Source organism: Amia ocellicauda, chromosome 8, assembly GCF_036373705.1.
Source record: "Amia ocellicauda isolate fAmiCal2 chromosome 8, fAmiCal2.hap1, whole genome shotgun sequence".
Taxonomy (NCBI): domain Eukaryota; kingdom Metazoa; phylum Chordata; class Actinopteri; order Amiiformes; family Amiidae; genus Amia; species Amia ocellicauda.
The window spans coordinates 44,073,324-44,094,268 of NC_089857.1; the positions used below are offsets into that span (position 1 = coordinate 44,073,324).

Genomic DNA, 20,945 nt, shown 5'->3' on the forward strand with positions numbered 1-20,945 from the left:
GGGAACATTGACTTAAACAAAGAAAGGGTACTCCAAAATGCCTGTTATTGCAAGAACAGGCATTTTGGATTTCCCTTTCTTTGTTAAAGTCAATAATCCTCGCTTAAATTTTCCAAATATTTCTCTGGAGCCCTGGTGAAGGTGAGGAGAGATGCCACGCCACACACAGAACCCCCTACCTGCGCCTGCCAGTCTGCACAGCCTCGTTCTCGCTGCCCCCAGACGGCGTGCGTCTCCGCGGGTTCGGGAACTTCGGCGACTTGGTCCGCTCGTTCGAGGAGTTGTACAGGCCACTTCAGGAAGAAGAAATAACGGTCAATGGACGCTGACAATGATATGACTACTGCTAATGATGGCAGAATGGTTACGACACGCTGGGATCTCAGCAGCTTCGTCAGAACAATGCGTTTGGGTCCCGTGATGGAGGGACACTTGAATATTGTGACATGAAGCCGATCAACATCAAAATAGTTCTGTCTCTGATACAAACAAAACCCATTTCTTACAGAATAGTAACAATATGGAACCCTGGAACAGAGGAGACTACGTGGGGACTTGATCCAAGTCTTCAAAATCATGAAAGGCATCAACCACATCAAACCAGAGGAGCTTTTCCAGATCAGCAGGGACACACGCACCCGGGACACAAATGGAAATTGGGCTTCAAGGCATTCAAGACAGAAAACAGGAGACACTTCTTCACACAGAGAGGCGTCACAATCTGAACAAACTCCCCAGCGATGTGGCTGAAGAGACAATTTGGGAACATTTAAAAACAGACTGGATAGGATCCTTGATCACTTAGTTATTAATGGACACCAAACGAGCACGATGGGGCGAATGGGCTCCTCTCGATTGGACACTGTCTCATGTTTTTAATAAAATATCATCACCACCCAGGACTGATCTGAGACAGATAAAATGGAAGACTTGATATCAATTCAAATTCACCTTACAGCTCTTGTTGTCAAATAAAAAATATCCCCAAACACAAAATAAATAAATCATATATATATACATATATATATATACATATATATATATATACATATATATATATACATATATATATATATACATACATATATATATATATATATATATATATATATATATATATATATATATATATATACACACACACACTCCTAGATCTATTGGATGTCCTGGTGATTTATCACATCTGATAAGGAGAATGGGAATGCACATAAATAGCTTAATAATCCAGGATAATAACTCTCCTTTGATAGCATTCTGGGTCATTATATATTTATCGCTTTCAAATAGCCTTCCTTTGTCACTTTTATGTCCCTGCTCTTAGCCTCGCCATCTGGGGTGCGGGAGTCCCGGTGGGACCCAGTGTCGCAGTGGCCGCTGTTAGAGGCGGGGGGGCTCAGCGCTAGGGGGAGCGTCTGTCAGAGCGCAGGGTGCGAGAGTCGGCTCTCCTGTCCCTGGGGCGGCTCCACCTCCAGCAGCTCCTCCTCCAATCACATTGGTCCACAGCACCTACACTGGCCTGAGTTCACTTTTTAATGGAGAAGTCGTGATGGAAAACGTAATGCGGTGAGACCTCAGCGGTAATGTCTTGCTCTGAATTGTCATTCTGAACACACACACTCGCTTTCACACACAAACAAACACGCACACACACGCAATCTCTCTCACACACAAACACACACACAATTTCACACACACACACACACACACACACACACATACAACAGCAATAAGGTGCGATTATACCTGAGGATTAAAATGCAAACACTAACTGAATGACAACGTGTTCAGACAGAATAGATCGATCCGGTCGGGCACGTGGTACCTCTTGGGGCCGTTCTCATCCCATGGTGCACTGCTCTTCTCTGGCTCGGCTTCCGGGCTGCTGTCTGGTTTAGTTATTTTTGAACTGGGGAATCAGAGAGAAACGGAGGTCATCACACATCCATTCAACAAGACACAGGGGGTCACACAGTCGACTGTCCCACAATTGTTCAGCTCAGCGATCTTCCTGTGCTGATTTTAGTAACTGTTCCTGGATCAGTCATGTTTTTTGACCATCGTCGTGTTGGGTGCTGGCATGACTAACCTCTTGACGGGGGGCGGTGCAGTAATCTTGGTGATTCCTTCACTCTCTCCATTCTCAGGCTTTGCGTTGGCTCGACCCGTACTGTTACATCCTAAAACGACAGACACGCATCTACAAATAAACATTTGCCGTTTCACAGGTCCATGTGTCCGAGTCTTTAAACAACACCCAGACAACACCAGGAAATACGACCTAAAGTCCTCCCAATATGTGGTTACCATTTACCAATACTGAAAAGGTTGAATATGGCCAAGAAACCCTCCCACAATGTCTTTTCCAATACCAGCACAATCCATCATTCGAACTGCTTTTCTGCTGAGATGATAATCTTCATGGGCACAATGAATAATCAATAGGAATTGTAGAACAAAGAGATATTAAGTCGGTAAAAGCATGCATTAATATTTGATCAAGTCTATGAATATCACAGTCTACACAATCATTCCCTGTAAGAGCACCGCCTGGCCAGAAAACAAACAGAAATGAAGATGCATGAAGTTAAAAAAACATCCCTTCTAGCTGACAGTGCATAAACTAATTACCACAAATTCACAATACAACAACACACCTTTCATTCTAAAAGATGAAGAGACTCTACTATGTTGAAGAGGAGTTAAAGTCACTGAATAGTCGCAGAATATTTCCCTTGTGCCCAAATTGATTTAAACACAATGTGCAGCATCAATGTCTTTACACAGGCTCCAGTGTATATATATACAGTTAGGTCCATCAATATTTGAACAGTGACACAACAGACATCATTCTGGCTCTGTACACCACCACAGCGGATTTGAAAGGAAACGATCAATATGTGCTTTAAGTGTAGACTACTGAGAGTAGTTACATCCAAATCGGGTGAATGGTGTAGGAATTACACCCATTTTCATACGTGGTCCCCCAATTTTAGGGGCTCAAAAGTATTTGGACAAACTAACAATAATGAATTAAATTGCGAGTTTCAATACTTGGTTGCAAATCCTTTGCAGTCAATGACTGCCTGAAGTCTGAACCCATAGACATCAGCAGATGCTGGGTTTCTTCCCTGGTGATGCTCTGCCAGGCCTGCACTGCAGTGTCTTTAGTTCCTGCTTGTTCTTGGGCGTTTTGCCTTCAGTTTTGCCTTCAGCAAGTGAAATGCTGCTCAATTGGATTCAGGTCAGGTGATTGACTTGGCCATTGCAGAACATTACACTTCTTCACCTTAAAAAAGACTTGGGTTGCTTTTGCAGTATGCTTCGGGTCATTATCCATCTGCACTGTGAAGCACCGTCCAATGAGTTTGGTGTCCAATGACACCAAATGCCTTTGCTATCTCTCTGATTGGTTTGTTTTGATTGAAGGCAAAACCAAAGGCAAAAAACACCCCAAAAACAAGCAGGAACTAAAGACACTGCAGTGCAGGCCTGGCAGAGCATCATCAGGGAAGAAACCCAGCATCTGCTGATGTCTATGGGTTCAGACTTCAGGCAGTCATTGACTGCAAAGGATTTGCAACCAAGTATTGAAACTCACAATTTAATTAATGATTATGTTAGTTTGTCCAAATAATTTTGAGCCCCTAAAATTGGGGGACCACATATAAAAATGGGTGTAATTCCTACACTGTTCACCCAATTTGAATGTAACTACCCTCAAATTAAAGATGAAAGTCTACACTTAAAGCATCTTGATTGTTTCACATCGAAAAGCACATCAAAATGATAAAAATGGTGTCACTGTCCAAATATTTATGGACCTAACTGTATATGTGTGCGTGTGTTTTCTCTATACCCGGCACACAATTGGAAATCGTAGAAAAAGTCAGGGGCTTAAACTCAATCAGTCCACTGTTAAAAACGACACGCTTATTACACGGAGGACTGAAACTCGAGGGAAGCACATTACTGCGTCAACCGGCCATATATTTGGCATTATGAACACAATGGCCCCGCCTCTATGAAAGGCCTGCTGGGAATCTACGAGTGCCAGGTCCCAGCAGCGAGCAGGGGTTACCCAGGGCCAGATTACAGGAGCGACTGACCTCAGGGCAGGGAGAGAGAGAGAGAGAGAGAGAGAGAGAGAGAGAGAGATGCTACACAGCAGGAGAAATGGGGAAAAAATGGAAGAGAAGGGGAACCGGCACTGAATTCTACTGTGAACTGAGCCGGTCACTCAGGGTTCGCAAGGAACAAGACGGTGAGAGAGACAGTCTGATGCAGCCGACTCGACAACCTCCCAGCGTCCCTCTTTGTGTCGGACACAAAGACGAGGCTCCAGATCTGAAACGATCTCGCTGGTTCACCCCTGAAGCTTCGATATAAATAATGCTGTACTCACACAAAAAAGAAAGGGGAGTGGGGAATTATATGAATAAATGACAGGAGCTGGCACCATCCTGGCAAACTGTTCCCAGAAACCCCCGATGGCTCTGGTGGGCTGCTGAGCTCGAAGGAAATTACGCTCGAAACACAGAGGGAGAGACAGATGCTGGAAATACACTTTGCTGAACAGAAAGCCTATGAGCCCCATTTCACAAAGCGAGCGGTTTCTTCTCAGCTCGAGTGAGAGTCCCACGCAGTGTCTGAACACTAATGTGTGTCATTACTCAAGTGGAATGCAAGTCTTCTTCTTCTGAAACAGAGGAAGTCCTGACGAGGCTAAAGGGCTTTCGTCACACTCAAATAAATACATATTTTCCTCAGAAGACAATTTTCAATGTTATGTTTCTTGTGCAGCCATTAAGCAACCTGAATGAGGTTCGAAATGACTTTGCAGCCAACCTCTCTTTATTTCCCCTCTTCTGAAAGTAAATCCCTGTCTTATTCCTTCATGAGGAGTGTTAGTGGTGGGAGAGCGACGCTCTGGGCCGGGCCGGGCCCCGTCTGGCGCACCTGTGTGGAGAGGCTGGGAGCTGCGCTTGGGGTATGTCTTGCTCCGGGTCCTGTACACTTGTAGGTCAGGCCGGGGGAGTGGAATGGACTGGACCTTATTCATCTGCAGGGCGGTCTTCCCACTACATAGAAAGAAAGACAAAGAAAAAGAAAGAGAGAGAGAGAGAATATGACATTCCTTGGTTCCAAGGAATGGCAGAGCCTGGCAGAGCCCTTCTAATGTGTAACACATGACTGTAATTGCTTTTATGCACTTAATACACTGATTGGGAAAGCGTGCCACCTGACAAGATTAATCAGCAGCGAGTCATTTTAAATTATTTCAGTATTATTTTAGAGAAATTAGTATCAAGGTGTGAACCAAGTAAAACCAAACCAATGCAAATGAATGGGTACAAGGGGGCAACTGGTCAAAGATTCAGAGTCCAAACTGATGTTCAAGTTTTTCCAGAAGGATTTAATTTGGTGCCATGTCAGGCTGCAGTGCATGGTGGGAAATTACCATTTGGCTCTGCTACTGCCGATACCTCTCGCACCCTCGGCCGTTACTCTGAGGTCTCCAGGCACCCGTCTGTGCGAGTGAGGCAGCAACTCTGTGAAAGTCAATCTGTTTGAACACGGTACCCCCTTTGCATGGTCTGTATTCGTGCGTTTTGCTTGGCCTGCCGGGTGCCGTTCGCCGCAGCGAAACAGAGGAAGCGACGGCAACTCAGGAAACGCAATGCTCCTTTGAAGCCGCCCTGCATAATGAGACTTCAGAAGGAAACAGTGGGGAGATAATGAATGCATCATCAAAGTCTTCCTTTAGTAGTGTGACACGGAGGAGAAGAGTCTTTCAAATTATTTTGTCACCAGCAACATGTTAAAAAACCCTCCCTGGGACTCGGTTACTCACACTGTGGCGTATTGTCTCAGCTGAGCTGCTTTAAGCTGCTCTTTTGGGTTTTTTCCCCCTGAAAGACCATGAGAATTAAGTCAGCTTCTCATCTGCTCAATGTGACAAAAGGTTAATGTCAGAATTTCCCAGACCATTCATTCTGTCAGCTTCACTTAACGTTTTAGTCTTTTCTTTTTTCAAACTTTGGCATAAGCTCCTCCGCGTAGTGCGACCATTGCACGCTGGGATCCTTTCACCGCGGACTCGCAGTGTCCATTAACTGTTGAAATCCCCAGAGCAGTCGCTGTCAGAGTCTGGAGATGCACAGAGACCAAGCTCGACCTTCGTTAGACGGGTGTCGAAAGGTCGGTGACAGGCAACTGGAAGCGCTGACTGACACCAGCAAGGGCAGGAGATTGACTCCCGTGTGCCACTTGACTGGCAAGCTCCCCCCCGAAATGGACACAGACACACACACACCTATACACATATAAACGCTTTACTCAGGGTCAGTTCTGAGAGGTGACGCCCACAGTCACACACCGAATACACGGCACACACTGGTGGGAGAACCGTACGCCTCCAGGTCCGCTCTCTGGAGACGCCCCGGAGTGTGCGGGCAATTCAATAAAAAATAAAAGTGTGTCAAAAATAGCCGAGCGCAATCCTAATTTTTTCCAGTACAGCTCTTTATCTTTACCGACACGTCTGGCCCTGGTGCCTGCGATTCACAGCTGGACCTTCGAGGTTCGCGGATGCTGCAGTAAATGCTATGAAACTTTGATCCAGGATGTTCTGCCGTTTCTGTCCACGGGAGAGCCACTGAAATGAGTTCTTCTTATGAAGACTTCGCACAATGCTGTGAAGAGCCATTTGCTACAGCTCTGTACCTCGTGAACTCCAGCACTGATGTCCTCTACTGGGAAAGGTGAGAGGATATATATATACTTTTCATATTCCCTCCTTACCTCCCTTCCTGCAGACCATGTATCATTCCTGATACAATCGGAGAGGCAGATGCTATGAATAATAAAACAGCCGGGGAAGTATATTTGTGTTACAAGGTGAAGTAAAGACATGGCGCTGCTTAAGAAACCTCCCAGGGCACATGACGAAGAATGTACTCCTCTCGTTTGTTCTAACACGCTAAGCTCATTAAAGCACCCACTGACAGGAGAATATATGGTTCTGTGTCGATCTGTTTACCTGTAGCGATGCTTGGAGCCCAGGGACCCAAACTTGGTCAGTTTTCTTGTCAATGAGTTGGAATCATTTTCTGGCATCCTAAATGAGAGAGAGAGAGAGAGAGAATGACAATATTTCCAAAAGTGAAACTCACATACACTTATACTGGAAAATATATACATATTGGTCACTGACAGGAACCAAAAGCAACATGGTTTTATTTTAAGAGGATTCTTAAAACACTGCGACAAATTCCAGACACAAACTAAAGTTTTTTTGTGTGATTGTCAATATGTTACCTGTAAGCAGTCTGTTGAGAGGGTGGTCTGGGCCATAGAGGATGTTACTGGGAATTGAGTCATTAATAACAATAACTGGGAGAGTGCTAATACAGGAATCGCTTACTTTCCACCTGGTCCTCAGCCGACCGCGGTCTCAGCCTCTCGCCCTGTGCCTAATATCCCGATTATTATCCTGTTATTGCCGATATCCTGACTCTGCTGTTGAACAGGACTGCTCTGTCCCATCAGACGGCAGAATAGAATAAGCAGCTCCTTTCCACCGCACAGTCAACAGAGGTCTTATAGAGAAGACTTTGATGAAACTCTCTTTAAACAGGTCCGTCTTTCACGTCCTAACCTCGGAAACGAACATCTCCGCGAGGGCTTTTACATATTTTTAAACTAACAGCATGATTTTAAAGTGCTTTCTTTACTAAAAAAAAAGAAAAGAAAGCAATCACTGATGTGCAAAAGTTAAATGAGAAATATATAATAAGAAGAAGCTGCACCCTGAAGCATTTCTCTGACTTGTCTGCAGCTCCACTTCACTTTGCTTGCCCTTGTTAGTTTTTCCTCCACGGGACTCGGGAAATGTGAATGTGAAAGCAGGGAGCACAGCACTGTGTAGAAGCCATTAAACACGTCTTTTACTCTGCTCTCTTACCTGAAGAACGTGTGGTATTCCACGCAACACTTCCACAGGTGTTTGCAGGCCGTTTTATTGGGGGCTTCAAAGAAGAACGACGTCTCGCTGCACTGGAACACAAACATCGCAAGGAGTTGTTTTTTAAAGATGGAAGGGGAAAAAAGCACAAAAGGGCAGGAGCTGAATGCACATTGTCCAGATATCTGCAGGTGGGTAATGAGGTTTCATGTCTAAGTTCAATGGGGATAACTTTATTAGAAAAACAACAACAACAAAAGCATTTTCTAATGAGGGTTATTTTAATCTCGTGGAGGACTGCTCTTCTTTTAAGACATCGTGGCCGCATGACACTGCCTGCTCCGGGGAAACGTGCTGAAAGCACACTTCAAATAAACTAGAATGAAACAAAATACTCTATTACAGATTATTGACAGGGCTGGACGCACTTTACACGGGATCACATGCTACTGAGCGGCGAGTTCATTACTCAGTATCTTAAGCCACAGAAGAAGTTCAGCCATCGAGTTAATCTCACCGATAAACTCAAATTAAATATACATACATACATACATAAAGGTATTTCAAATGTCATAGTGTAACTTAATGTCCCTCCACGCCACGCTACTGGAATCATGAAAACAGCACAAGCAGCTTCTGTCCTCGGCCCTCATGTGAAACCGAAGCCTTCTGGAGAGAAATGGCTGAATGAGAGCCCATCCCTTAACGAGCCCACCTGCAGCAGTCAGCTCTGAAGTGGGACTTAATTGCAAATTAAAACTAAAAATCCTTATTCAATATTACTGAGCTCTGCCTGGAGATAAATCTGAGGAGGCATCCTTGTTTCGTAATGAAAAATGCACTGCTTCACTGGTCTGGAAGTGGAATGTGTAAAGACTTGCTATTCATTTTTGAATATGAACTGCAAACCAAAAAAAAAAAACTGAAGATTGCTCTGCCTGCCGTGATGTTGGAAATAATTGAAGTCATTTAAATTCTAGCTCCTTCCCGGCGCACACGATCCCGGCACCCGTTTCTGCTGCAGCCGACAACCAGGCCCGTATGAGCCAGCAGCACCGTAAATTTCCCCCGAAACCATTTCCTGCTGTCTCCCCACCGTAACACCCCGCACAGACTGGGTTTCACCGTGACTGTGAAGGTTGGGATCAAGGTAAGCTTTACCACATCCCTCTCTCTGCCTTACCACGACATCCTGTGGCTTTATTATTCCCAACGGTGGTTTTACTACGGTGTGCTGCAGTAAACATGTCTGACGTCACTGCAACGCACTGACTTTACTGCGTCTTCACCATGTTTCATAAAAGCTGGAAAACTAGCACAGCTCCTGGACACATTCAACACCGGAGACGCTTTACGGTGTTTGCCGTGTTTACCGTGAGCTGTCCGGAGGTATTGTGGGGAGCAGATGCATTAAAGCATCATAAACGAAAGCAGCAATGCAGTAGAAATGAATTAATAATTAACAGACCAACAAACAAATAAATAACAACTCCCTGTGTGGTGATTTAAAGAACCAAAACGTTCTGAAAATGACCTTCAGTGCTCGGAGTTGGAGGTCATCTTGACATCATTAACCCGACAGGTGCACAGCATGTGATCGGACACATTCACAGACTCTCTGACTATGTCCCAGTTTGCAGGTTATGGGTAACAGAGCTCCAGGGGTTATTTTAAATGCTCAGGGGAAATTTGAAGAGAAGCAAGGGTTCTACTTAGTGACAAAGGCAAGGATATTTTACATTTACTACAAAAAAATCTGAAAATTACAGTTCTGCCCATAGCCACGTATGCTTTATCTAGTCAGCTGTCTGTAATTGCCAAGCATTGTCCTCCATATCTGTGTGGGGAATGTGCTGACAGCTTATAAAAGCTACAACACTACACAACAGCTCCAGCTGAGACCCGCAGTGTCTGTTATTCTCAAGATCTCATTTTAAAGTAGGAAGCATCTGATCAGGGAATGCGTATACATTTTCCAGCCAACATGCTGTTCTGTATTTTGTTGACAGAATAACATCACTGTATATTGTGTTTACATGTGAGGTGACATGAAATCTACACAGTACACACTGCCGTTGTGATTAATCAAACTTGTTCATTTTCAACACAGCCATCCATTTAAAGTTTTTTTTTCTGGACAGAGAAGGCTGTCGACATGTGATGGTGCTCAGCAATCGTACAGAAACCCAGAGGCAAACATCTGGAGCATCACCATTGAGAAACAGACGGATTATAATAATAATCAAAATCAGAATAATACTGAAGAAATAACTACAACCAAACAGGAAATGTTACACACAAAAAAGGCATTGTCTTGGCATTAATTCTCTTAAAAGCCTCCATCTAAACATGAAAACAACAATAGTTTCATTCAAACAGCAGACGCATATGCACCCCTGTGCTTTCCAGGGTATCTGCACTGAACAAACAGCTGTGTTGTTGTTGATCCTTCAGGGCCGTTTCTAAATGCACAATGTCTAATCTTGTAATTAACGCACAATTACGGGATTGTTTTAAAGGGATTTTGCGGCGCTGTGACTGGATTAACTGATTAACGCGCCACGTGGCCCTCGTTTCCTGCATTTCTATCTGAGATCTGTCCGACTGGACGTCCCCCGTCGCAACGAAGTCCCTCTGGCTCCAGATCTCGGGCCACGAACACAGGTCCACCTCCCCTGGAGACAGTGGAGTCTGTGTTGTGGCGACGAGGGGGATCGGTCGTGAGGTGGGGCATCCAGCAGCGGCACCAGCTCAAAGGCCTCAGACTTCTAAAAATGTCTACAAAAGCGATCACAATTTGTAGGTATTCCTCTGTGAATTCGTGAGACTCTCCAGTGAAAACGTTTTTGTTCATTCATGTTTATATTATACGTATTTCCACCGGAAAATACAGAGGCTGTTGAACCTGCAGGAGGACAGCTGGCTAGCAGATCTTGGGGAGGTTATGAAAGGAGGGCATTCAAACTCATCCCATGAGGGGTGGTTAAAGACACTCCACACGCTTCAGCACACGCTCACAAAAGCATGAGAACTCAGTCATGCTTCTTCCTCCGGGGGGGTGGGACGTTCCCAAACCAGAAGCTTGCATAACCGAGAAGAAAAATTACCGCAATAATAAGCTGTAGGTCTCCTTGGAATGTGAATACTGCGGTTTAGCACCAGCTGATAACAGCAGAGCTATAACTCAGCGCAGCCCACACATCTTGTCCTCAGCGCTGAACCAGCAGTGTCTCTGTCTGTGTCCTAACGCAGGTGATTCGGAAAGATCACGTGACAGCAGGAGTGGCTACCAGCCCAGCCTCAGACCAGCAAAGCATTATGGGACACCCTCACTCATTGGTTCAATGAGACTGGGGACTAATCTAAGCTTTCGATCAGTGGAGAACCCAACCAGGTTTACAAATGACTCTAAATAACATCACTGAACAAAGCAAGTGTTCAACATGATTGGTTGCAATCTTAAGTCTCAGATGATTTAAGAAACATAAGAAAGTGTCCAGTCGAGAGGAGCCCATTCGCCCCATCATGCTCGTTTGGTGTCCATTAATAACTAAGTGATCAAGGATCCTATCCAGTCTGTTTTTGAATGTTCCCAAATTGTCTCTTCAGCCACATAGCTGGGGAGTTTGTTCAGATTGTGACGCCTCTCTGTGTGAAGAAGTGTCTCCTGTTTTCTGTCTTGAATGCCTTTTCAGAAAACAGGAGAGACTTCTTCACACAGAGAGTCGTTACAATCGGGATGAAACCTGTTTCTTCAAAATAAATATAGCTGTTATGGCTTCAAATACTCCCGTTTTTTACATTTCTGAAGAAGCACAAAGGCACTTTTGGCAAAGCATTTAAAATGAATACCTCAACTACAACTAGACTACTGTTGGAGTTTTCCAGGCAATTCAGATATTTTTAAGTGCTGTAGACGTGCAATAAAGCTTCTTTTCCTTTCTCGAGTGCTATATGTCATGGTCTTGTCTCTCTGACCCGATACAACAGGACTGTAAGCTTTTGGATCTGCTAATTGGAAAATGTAAAAGTAGAGCAGATCTTTTCTTGTGGAAAGAGGAGACAGAAGTCCCCACTGACACGTCTGTGACCGAGGAGTCACCCCAGGATTGCACAGAAACAACTGAATCAAGCTTCGATGCCTGAACTGGCAGGTTAATATATAAAGTCCATTTCTTGTTCAAAGACAATGAAGGAAATGGAAATAAAACACTGTAGGTGCAGCCGGGGGTCTCGCCATCACATCTCTCACCAGCGCCACATGAACACGGGGATGATCGCGGTGCACGAGACCCCGTGCTGACCGGTTCTCTCTGACCGACCCGGTGTGTCGGGAGCGCCGGCGTTCAGAATTGTGAATTGGAAGATATAAAAATGGAGCAGATATCTAATCATCTCAGCTACCTGACGAAGCTCGCTAATGAAGACTTCACAGTCCACAGACGATTGGTCCCCCACCCCCCGAAAACCACAATTGCTTGGGAATATAATGCTGGACTCTAAACAGATTATTATTATTAGTGTTACATTATTTATTCCTGAGTAATACACAAAGATCAAAATGACCCTTGAAGGTCATACTTCACACATTGATTTCACAACAGGCACATTTTTCACTTTCTATCCTTTTACAAATAAAATCTATTAACAGAGCAGCAGGTAAATCTAACAAGAAATAAAAATATACCAGGTCTTGGGTATTTGTTGCTAGACAACAACTGTGTCATAAATTAGACACTCGGAAGAAAAAGCTCTGAAGATTTTTCTTCAGAGGAGACAATGCCCAGAGGTTTTTTCTTTTTTAATCTCTGCAGCTAGACAGTTGTATTAATAAATCCTAAGTGGGAACACATGAATGCATAAAGCCTATGTCCTAAAGCTCTTTAGAGTAATTAACTTTCTGAAAAAGTGAGAAAAAATGCATCAAATAAATCGTTCAAAGGTTACATCCTCCAAAGAGTCTTCTTTCAAGAACTCTCAAGCATGAAATAAAATTAATGAAAAGTGCCGTTTCTTTCCCACTCTGAAATGTGTGAAAAAGTAGTTCCTACTCCTGTCAAAGTAAAAAACAAAATTATGTGGATATGATTCTGGAAGGAGATTAGTTTACTCCAATACATGCGATGAAGGGAAGAGAAATGGAGCCGGCGTGTCGAATGCACTAATTTCCTAATTCTCATTGTGATGGGGGCTCATCTCTCAGTGTTGCTTGAGTGAAAAAATAAGGAAAACTTACATCTTTCCCCACAACCCGCAGCTCGAACTGAGTCTCTTTAAAATGCACTTTCGTAATCCGTGGCCTGTAATGTAAAAAATACATAAAGACATAAACTGTGTGCAGATATACATTCATATTTTAAAATGAAAGCAAAAGTAATAGAGAAACTGCGTACGACACAGAGGAGCATGGAGAGAAGTCTGCTTGGAAAAACAAGAAGAGATAGAAAACCAAAATGTGTGACATCATTGAAAGAGGAAAGTTTATAATAGCGATGGGCCGGACACACTGCGAGAAGAACAGATCAGAGACTGACAAAGGAAGTCATTGAATGAATCCCAAGAGATGACAAAGGCCCCAGAAAACAACCACATAGATGAGAAGAAGAAATCATAACATTTGCAGGCATGCCGTGGAAAAGAGAAGCTGTAGATCGAAGTAGAGAAATCCTGGGGAGCCTTCATCCAGCACTGGATTAATATAGACTGACGATGATGATGATGGCGATATTTTAAAATGCTAATACTGTAACACATTACACTTTAAAACCCAAGACTGCGTGTGTTGAGCTAAACCCTTCTCCTGGTCACTGGATTAGTTCTGATTAAACAAAACCGGGTATGACCCCATTAGCAGTGAATTTAATTTAATTTTCAAATCCTGTAATATTGAATTTATGAGACCTCGGTGCACGCAAACTCCCCGCCCGGGACTCGGCAGGACCGGCGCGGGGGGGTGCAGCCATGCTCACCAGAAATACTTTCCAACTTGAGTCTTGTTCTTGTAGACCACAACTCCCACCGGCGTCAAGCCCAAGAAATATTCAGACTGGTTTTCTCCCTGTGAAGGTGAAGATTAAGCAAGGAGAGCTTCAATTATGCAATTAAGCCGCACAGCACCTGACTATACTTTGCGTTCATTACAGAATCCTTTATAAGTCAAGAAAATTATACATTATTAAGTCAATGCTTGTGAAACCCCATTCCTGGGACTATATGCTTGTGTAATTGTGTCTTGTGTCTATTTAAAAAAAATAACCATAATGCACCTGTGCCAATGTAATTCTGCAACCATCCAAGCAATGTAAACACTTACAAATACAGGGTGAAGGTCAACTCCATACATATCCAGTGTTTTGGCAATCCCTAGATAATTCATTTCGGCTTCTGAAGGAACCTGACCCCTGAAAGACAGAAGGTGTTCAGATTAATGTCTCGATCGGTGGCACTGATAACCCGACAATAAGCCCGAGACCAGTTCCTGCCTGTGGTGTACAATGGGACGCCCCTTTAATGTACAAAACCACAGAACTACCTCGGCTGCTCATGCACACTGTTTAATTATTAACGGTATTGAATTGTGAACCTTTAGGGCCCGAAAGACCTTCCACATTCCTAGCATGCATTTTAAACATTAAACAGGCCAGAGAGTCGTGTGTGTGTGTTTGACGTTAGTGTTTAAAACAAACACATCCAGTCGACGATCTTTCAACAGACAACAAGAATGCATTACCTAGCGAGGTGCGCTCGTCCCTCTAGACATAAAAGTCCACTTATTTCCACCTCCTCTTTCATGTTCACCTCGTCACCGTCGGCCGGAAGGAAACAAGATCTCCTTTGGGTATCCGATCAATGGGTGTGTAATAGAACGAAATTTCATACCTCAAATAATGGGAACCACACTTTTAAATTGGCCCGTGTGGTTAAGCACAAACCGCAAACACGTTAAAGTCAAAAAGAACAAACCAAGACCCAAGAAAAAGCACCAAACCAAATACATGATTATTACACATTTCTGGTTTGTGTGAAAATGTTTCCAATTGTATTCATCAGTACATTATAATACATACAAAAACTGAAAACCCAGAAATACGGTCACTGATGGTTCCCCGGCGCTGTATGGAGAGCAAATCTGTGAAAAGACTGGGTCATCATTATTTATAAATATGTCCTGGGGCTGGGGGGCTCGAGTCCAGTGAATTGATCCTTTTAATCAGCCCGAGACATCTGCTCCAGATTGGGTGGCCAAGTGTAAAGTGGAACATGTCACTGTGCCGTGAAAAACGACGGGCTGTGAGACGGGAGACTGACACCGCCACGAGACCCTGGAGTAAAGCGGCGCTGCCTTCATGGTGCTCACGCGGCATACAAGGTCTCGGCAATCTCCCACGTTCTGTTTTATTTATACAAACTGCAGAAAACTAAAGGTAGGACTCATTATATATAGAGCAACTCGTTATATTATGCAACAGAAAAAATATGTTCAGGACAATATGAGGAGAGTGCGGTCAGAATGGACTCCATTGGCCCCTGAGATTGAACTGAGACACTGATGTCCAAGCAATTGTTTCTTCGAAATTATGAAAGGCATCGACCACATCAAACCAGAGGAGCTTTTCCAGATCTGCAGGGACACACGCACCCGGGGACACAAATGGAAATTGGGCCTCAAGGCATTCAAGACAGAAAACAGGAGACACTTCTTCACACAGAGAGGCGTCACAATCTGAACAAACTCCCCAGCGATGTGGCTGAAGAGACAATTTGGGAACATTCAAAAACAGACTGGATAGGATCCTTGATCACTTAGTTATTAATGGACACCTTAGTAATTTATTTGGGAATGGCCTCCTCTCCTCCACTTTCTTATGTTCTTATGTTCTTATGTTCTTAATGAAAGCTTAATAACTGACTAACAAACACTTTATAACAATGGACCTTGTGTTAATAACATCAGTAGAGGATGGCGACTATCATTATTAAGACTGTTAAAATATCCTGCATTGTAAAGATTTAAAAAATGTTGTGTATCACAATCTAAAGTGGAATCAAACCAGTCAGCATCGTTTATATGCTAATATCCCAGCCCTTGATTTGAAGTGTGGAAATTGCTGCCTCTGGCCTTCGAGCGCAACGCCAGCATTGCAGATCAAAAGGATTTTTTCTGTCTCTCAAATCATCTGCATTTGTGTGATGTCACCAACTGCCGAGTCCTGATCACAGAAGGACACACTCTCTCAGCTAAAGCTTCAGACTCTCGCTGTGTGAGACGCGCCTGAAAACGACTCTCGCCCTGCCAGGAACTCAGTCCTGCTGGAGACCAACAGCCTCCTGTTGCTCTCAGGTCCTTCTTGGCCCTGTGGTAGGGACACATGGCCTTCGAGAGGCGTCTGTGGAGGAGGATCAGTTGATAACTGCTTTTGGTTTTTTTCACTTGACTTTAGTTAGGCCATTCCCAAAATTAATAACTAAGGTGTCCATTAATAACTAAGTGATCAAGGATCCTATCCAGTCTGTTTTTGAATGTTCCCAAATTGTCTCTTCAGCCACATCGCTGGGGAGTTTGTTCAGATTGTGACGCCTCTCTGTGTGAAGAAGTGTCTCCTGTTTTCTGTCTCGAATGCCTTGAAGCCCAATTTCCATTTGTGTCCCGGGTGCGTGTGTCCCTGCTGATCTGGAAAAGCTCCTCTGGTTTGATGTGGTCGATGCCTTTCATGATGTTGAAGACTTGGATCAAGTCCCCACGTAGTCTCCTCTGTTCCAGGGTGAAAAGGTTCAGTTCCTCAGTCTCTCAGTAGGACTTTCCCTTCAGACCTGGAATAAGTCTGGTTGCTCTCCTCTGAAGTGCCTCTAGAGCATATCTGTCTCAAAGTGTGGAGCCCAGAACTGTACACAGTATGTTTAGCTTTCTTATGTTCTTTGTCTAGTACAGGGGTCATACTTCTACCCCGGCCAGCACGGATGCAACACTGGCATTCACTGGCTGCTGCCTCGAAAAGGCATTTCCGAAAAACAACAAGGTCGAATCCAAGGGTTGTCCAAGGGCACGCTCGTGTTTGAGTCCAGAAATGCGGAATAAAGAGGGAGAAGAAACACAAACTGATAAATCAGGTGGGCAAGATATTACACTTGTATTCAGTTTTGCGTAATAAATCGAGACTAAATACCATTTCTCACTTTTTAGCTTTTTTGGTATTTATAGCGCCTCTCAACTCTTCAAGCAATTCTGGATTGCCAAGGCAGTCTAATCGTCTGCCACGCTTCACCTTCATTATCTATACCAGCAGTCTCCTGCAGGAGGGATCAGGGTGTCAGAGCACAGGCGGGTGAGAGCGTTCCCTTACGTCACAGTCTTGTGGATCCTCTCGATGGCTTCTTCCAGTTCTTCCTTCTGGTCGGGAACAAAGCGGTACTCTGACACGTAGCCCGCTGTGTGTTTGTAAGGGTCGTAGTCGCCCAGCTCAGCTGAAAGACAGTGGGAAGACAAGGAGCACCATGAGACCCACCACTTTAGCTAATCCTAACTGTGTTTGGTCTTGACTCCCCTGCCCTATTGGCACTACTGCGCGCACAGGCCGGGGGGGGGGGGGTGCGCCACTGCACTTACACTGGATGGCGTAGGCGGCCAGCTGGGCGGCGATGTTGAACGGGCACGGCAGCCGGCCTTGCAGGACATCCTGTTTGACTTGCAGGAAGAACTGGTACCTGAAATGAGGGACAGAGAAAAGCCTGACGCTGGTCACTGGGGCTCGGACACGGGGGCCGGCCGCTGCTCGGCGCGTTCGGCTGGTATACAAAATGCCCCTGTGTGGGTCCCTGATGAGAAAAACCAAACCCCCCCCAGGCCCCCATGAGGCGAGTTCGCAGGAGACAGTGAAATCAGTTTTCACACTGATCCATGAGTGAAAACAACATGTTTTTTTATTTATTATAAGAAACCTTAGATGTTGCCACTGAAATATCTTCCACTTTACAGAATATAAGAGACCCTGTTCTTGGGGGGTGTGTCGGCTGTAGCTGCTTTTCTCCCGTTCTGGAGTCCAGTTCACAAGACTGTTTACATGTAAGCAGAAACAAGTCTCTGATCTGCAGCGCGTGGAACTGCAGAACTGCGGCTGAGACACGCACATGACACGCATTCAGGTGACCCGGGACACAAAGAGGAACATGCGGTGTCAACGGTTGTGATGCATGGGGAAAATACCTTGTGATTTCTTCTTTAAGTTTGCAAGGGTCATCTGAGTAAAACTTGACTCCAAAATACAGCGTGTACGGCGGCCCTGCTGGGAAAAATAAGACTTTGTTTAACACGCTGAAGACTCAACAAATCCCCCATGGGCTTTCCTCACTTCCCTCACAATCACAGCTTCTACCTCTGCGGTGCTGACGATATTACTGAGATTGTTATAGTTGTCTTTACATGAACAAGCAAACACAAGTCATGGCGCGTTATAATGATGTCATCAGAAGTCTATTGACCGTTGTTCAACCTGAATACATGACATGGACATGCAAAGGCTAATGGGAAAAAGAACAACAACAGACCTGTGAGGTACGACGTGATTTAAAATGAAACCTTTCAAGGACTGAGAAAACACAGTATTACATTTGTCCGAAACACTTAAAAACAAGTGAAATTAAAGGTGTGTGTGTGTTTATATGATGACATTCCTATAATTACACTACCAGCAAGTATAGAAATATACAAATAAATGTATAGATATGTGAAAAGAAATGACATGGGATAAATTATATTTTCCCCTCCTGAAAACCAACATTACATCATTTTACTCAAATGTTTTAATTCAAAACAGGGTCAAATGGAATATATGATTGATTTTTTGTTTTATAATCCTTTTGAATTGTTATTTTTATAATGATCCACCAGAGGTACATACCGCATTAAATTAAAGAGACGGGAAACAGAAAGAAAGACAGAAGTACCGACGATCATTTCTTATTTAAACATATCTCACCTGGGAGAAGCGCAACTCAGAGTAACTGGCGATAACGAGAGCCTGATAGACATTCTTAACCATTAAGTTTTTAAATAGTTTGACACTGTGAATGAGTAGAGGGGGTGGAGGCTGAAGGATCCTTTGAATATGAGGACAGATAATATTTCCTTTTGGTGCAGAACTATATTCATCTGTCTGACGTTCAGGTCAGCAGCTGGGGGGAACGATTGTGTGATGGATTTCAAATCTAAGAGCGATTGATAATTATTTTGCAAAATGTGTGGCACAATGATATTTAAATTGAATCATTGTTTAATTGGGATCTTGATTAACCTATATCAGACAAAAAAAAGAGTCAAATGTGATTGAAATGTATGAGGCTGCCCTTGGTACCCAACGTGAAGGACGTGTGCAGGAGACATAGGAGCCGGAGAAACAACACAGCACTATCTTCCAATTAGAGAAACTCATAACGAGCTAAACGCCAGGCATTTGATCCTGTCTGGATCCCATGTGTTTCATTTGTGGTTGGGTCTTGAATAAACAGTATCACCAAATATTGCTCAGCTGGGCGAACATCATTGTCTAGGTGAAAAATTATACATAAACACACATACCACATAAATAAATACATACCACAATAAATCTGTCCTATAACTGGGAAGTTCTCCTGTGTTTATACCATGATTCAGAACAATAGACCGTAAGATCATATATTTAAATTATATACAAGAGTACTTACTAGTTATCAAGTCCTTGTGTTCTGCAAGGGTCTTCGCAGGATCCAGCCAGTACTGTAAGAACAGCAGAGAATGAAATAATTAGTGTTTAACAAAATATTTAAAACCAAATCATCTAAGTTACAGTGCATAATGCGTGTGTTACAGCGGTCTTTGACATTTCTTGTATAGGATGTATTGTTGTTGTTGACGCTGTGGTTGTTATTCACAGGATAGGGCAATAGAGAGGACAAGGCTAGCTCGGTCACAGAACAGCAGACCCCCCTGTGCATTGAACCACCAGAAACATGAGCATTGGTGGGGGGGGTAGAATGCAGCAGCAAGAAAACAAACCAACAAACAAACAAGCCACTTATGGGACAAAACAATTCGAATGGGATGGTGGGAGAGTCACAACTAGTCTCTCAAGGGTTCAGTTGAAATGCCCCCCAAAGGAGCTGTTGTTTACCCAACGTCGTGCCAATTAGGGCAAAGCAGTGCATTCATATGTCAGTTAGCTCTACGGACAGCTCTCGTGCTGTTTTTGCAGGAAAATCCCAGAAAGGGAGGTTTACATGCGAGATCAATACTGAGAATCTGACGTCACCAAATCCATGGCTGTCATGTGACGAGGTGTTCAAATGACACAGTGCCGCTGTGCCTCGAGTCCAGTGTTTAATACTGTTTTACTGATTCGACTCGAGTGGGTCTTCACAGCACTGATGGAGCTGCAAGCCGTGAGTATAAGTGTTGAGCAGTGCACAACAGACCACAACAACACAGAGAGTGTGATGATAATACAGGAAACACACACACAAGAACAAACAGCTTCCCGCATTGACATTATCCTGAACTACACACTGCTAACCATGAAACGCCCATCAGCAACTTACTGCACCTTGAAACACACAATAAACTGACCCGTTATCTTACACTGTTATAATGCGGCCATTTAGGCATATAAGAATATATCAGTAGAATTTACACGTATAATGTGGGTTTACATCTGGAAATGGACGTGTTTTTCCTGTGTTTTCGTCATTTATAGATCATTTACTCTAGTATTTGGGACTGACCCTGTCTTTCTCTGCAGCCATTTATTTTGGCCACAAACCTGTGAGCACAGAACACAATCCACACCGCAGATCTGTCTGCTCTGCGGTTTCTGAGTTAAAGCAAGCTGCCTCTTCTCCATGTGGATAATCAGTGTCCTGGGGCGGATCCTTAAAACGGCAGCAACTGCATACAGTGCAGGGTCCTGAATGACAATATCTCACTGACAATAAATCACAATTTAATGGACATGTG

At 43.9% G+C, this 20,945-nt stretch overlaps 1 protein-coding gene across 4 annotated transcripts in view; it reads right to left on the bottom strand.

Moving 5' to 3' along the window:
- The window catches only part of epb41l4a (erythrocyte membrane protein band 4.1 like 4A), a 68,974-nt gene that overhangs the window by 9,455 nt on the left and 38,574 nt on the right, over positions 1–20,945 (bottom strand). For 3 of the 4 annotated variants that reach the window (XM_066711597.1, XM_066711595.1, XM_066711599.1), the window contains exons 4-16: positions 19,661–19,712; positions 18,165–18,243; positions 17,568–17,665; positions 17,305–17,425; positions 14,277–14,364; positions 13,933–14,021; positions 13,200–13,263; positions 7,964–8,055; positions 7,040–7,117; positions 4,957–5,078; positions 2,087–2,177; positions 1,823–1,906; positions 180–293 (exon numbers count right to left, since the gene is read on the bottom strand). In XM_066711597.1, the coding sequence (XP_066567694.1) occupies positions 180–293; positions 1,823–1,906; positions 2,087–2,177; positions 4,957–5,078; positions 7,040–7,117; positions 7,964–8,055; positions 13,200–13,263; positions 13,933–14,021; positions 14,277–14,364; positions 17,305–17,425; positions 17,568–17,665; positions 18,165–18,243; positions 19,661–19,712 (1,172 nt within the window). The remainder of the gene's footprint in view (positions 1–179; positions 294–1,822; positions 1,907–2,086; positions 2,178–4,956; positions 5,079–7,039; positions 7,118–7,963; positions 8,056–13,199; positions 13,264–13,932; positions 14,022–14,276; positions 14,365–17,304; positions 17,426–17,567; positions 17,666–18,164; positions 18,244–19,660; positions 19,713–20,945) is intronic. The other variant, XM_066711598.1, reaches the window with a different exon arrangement.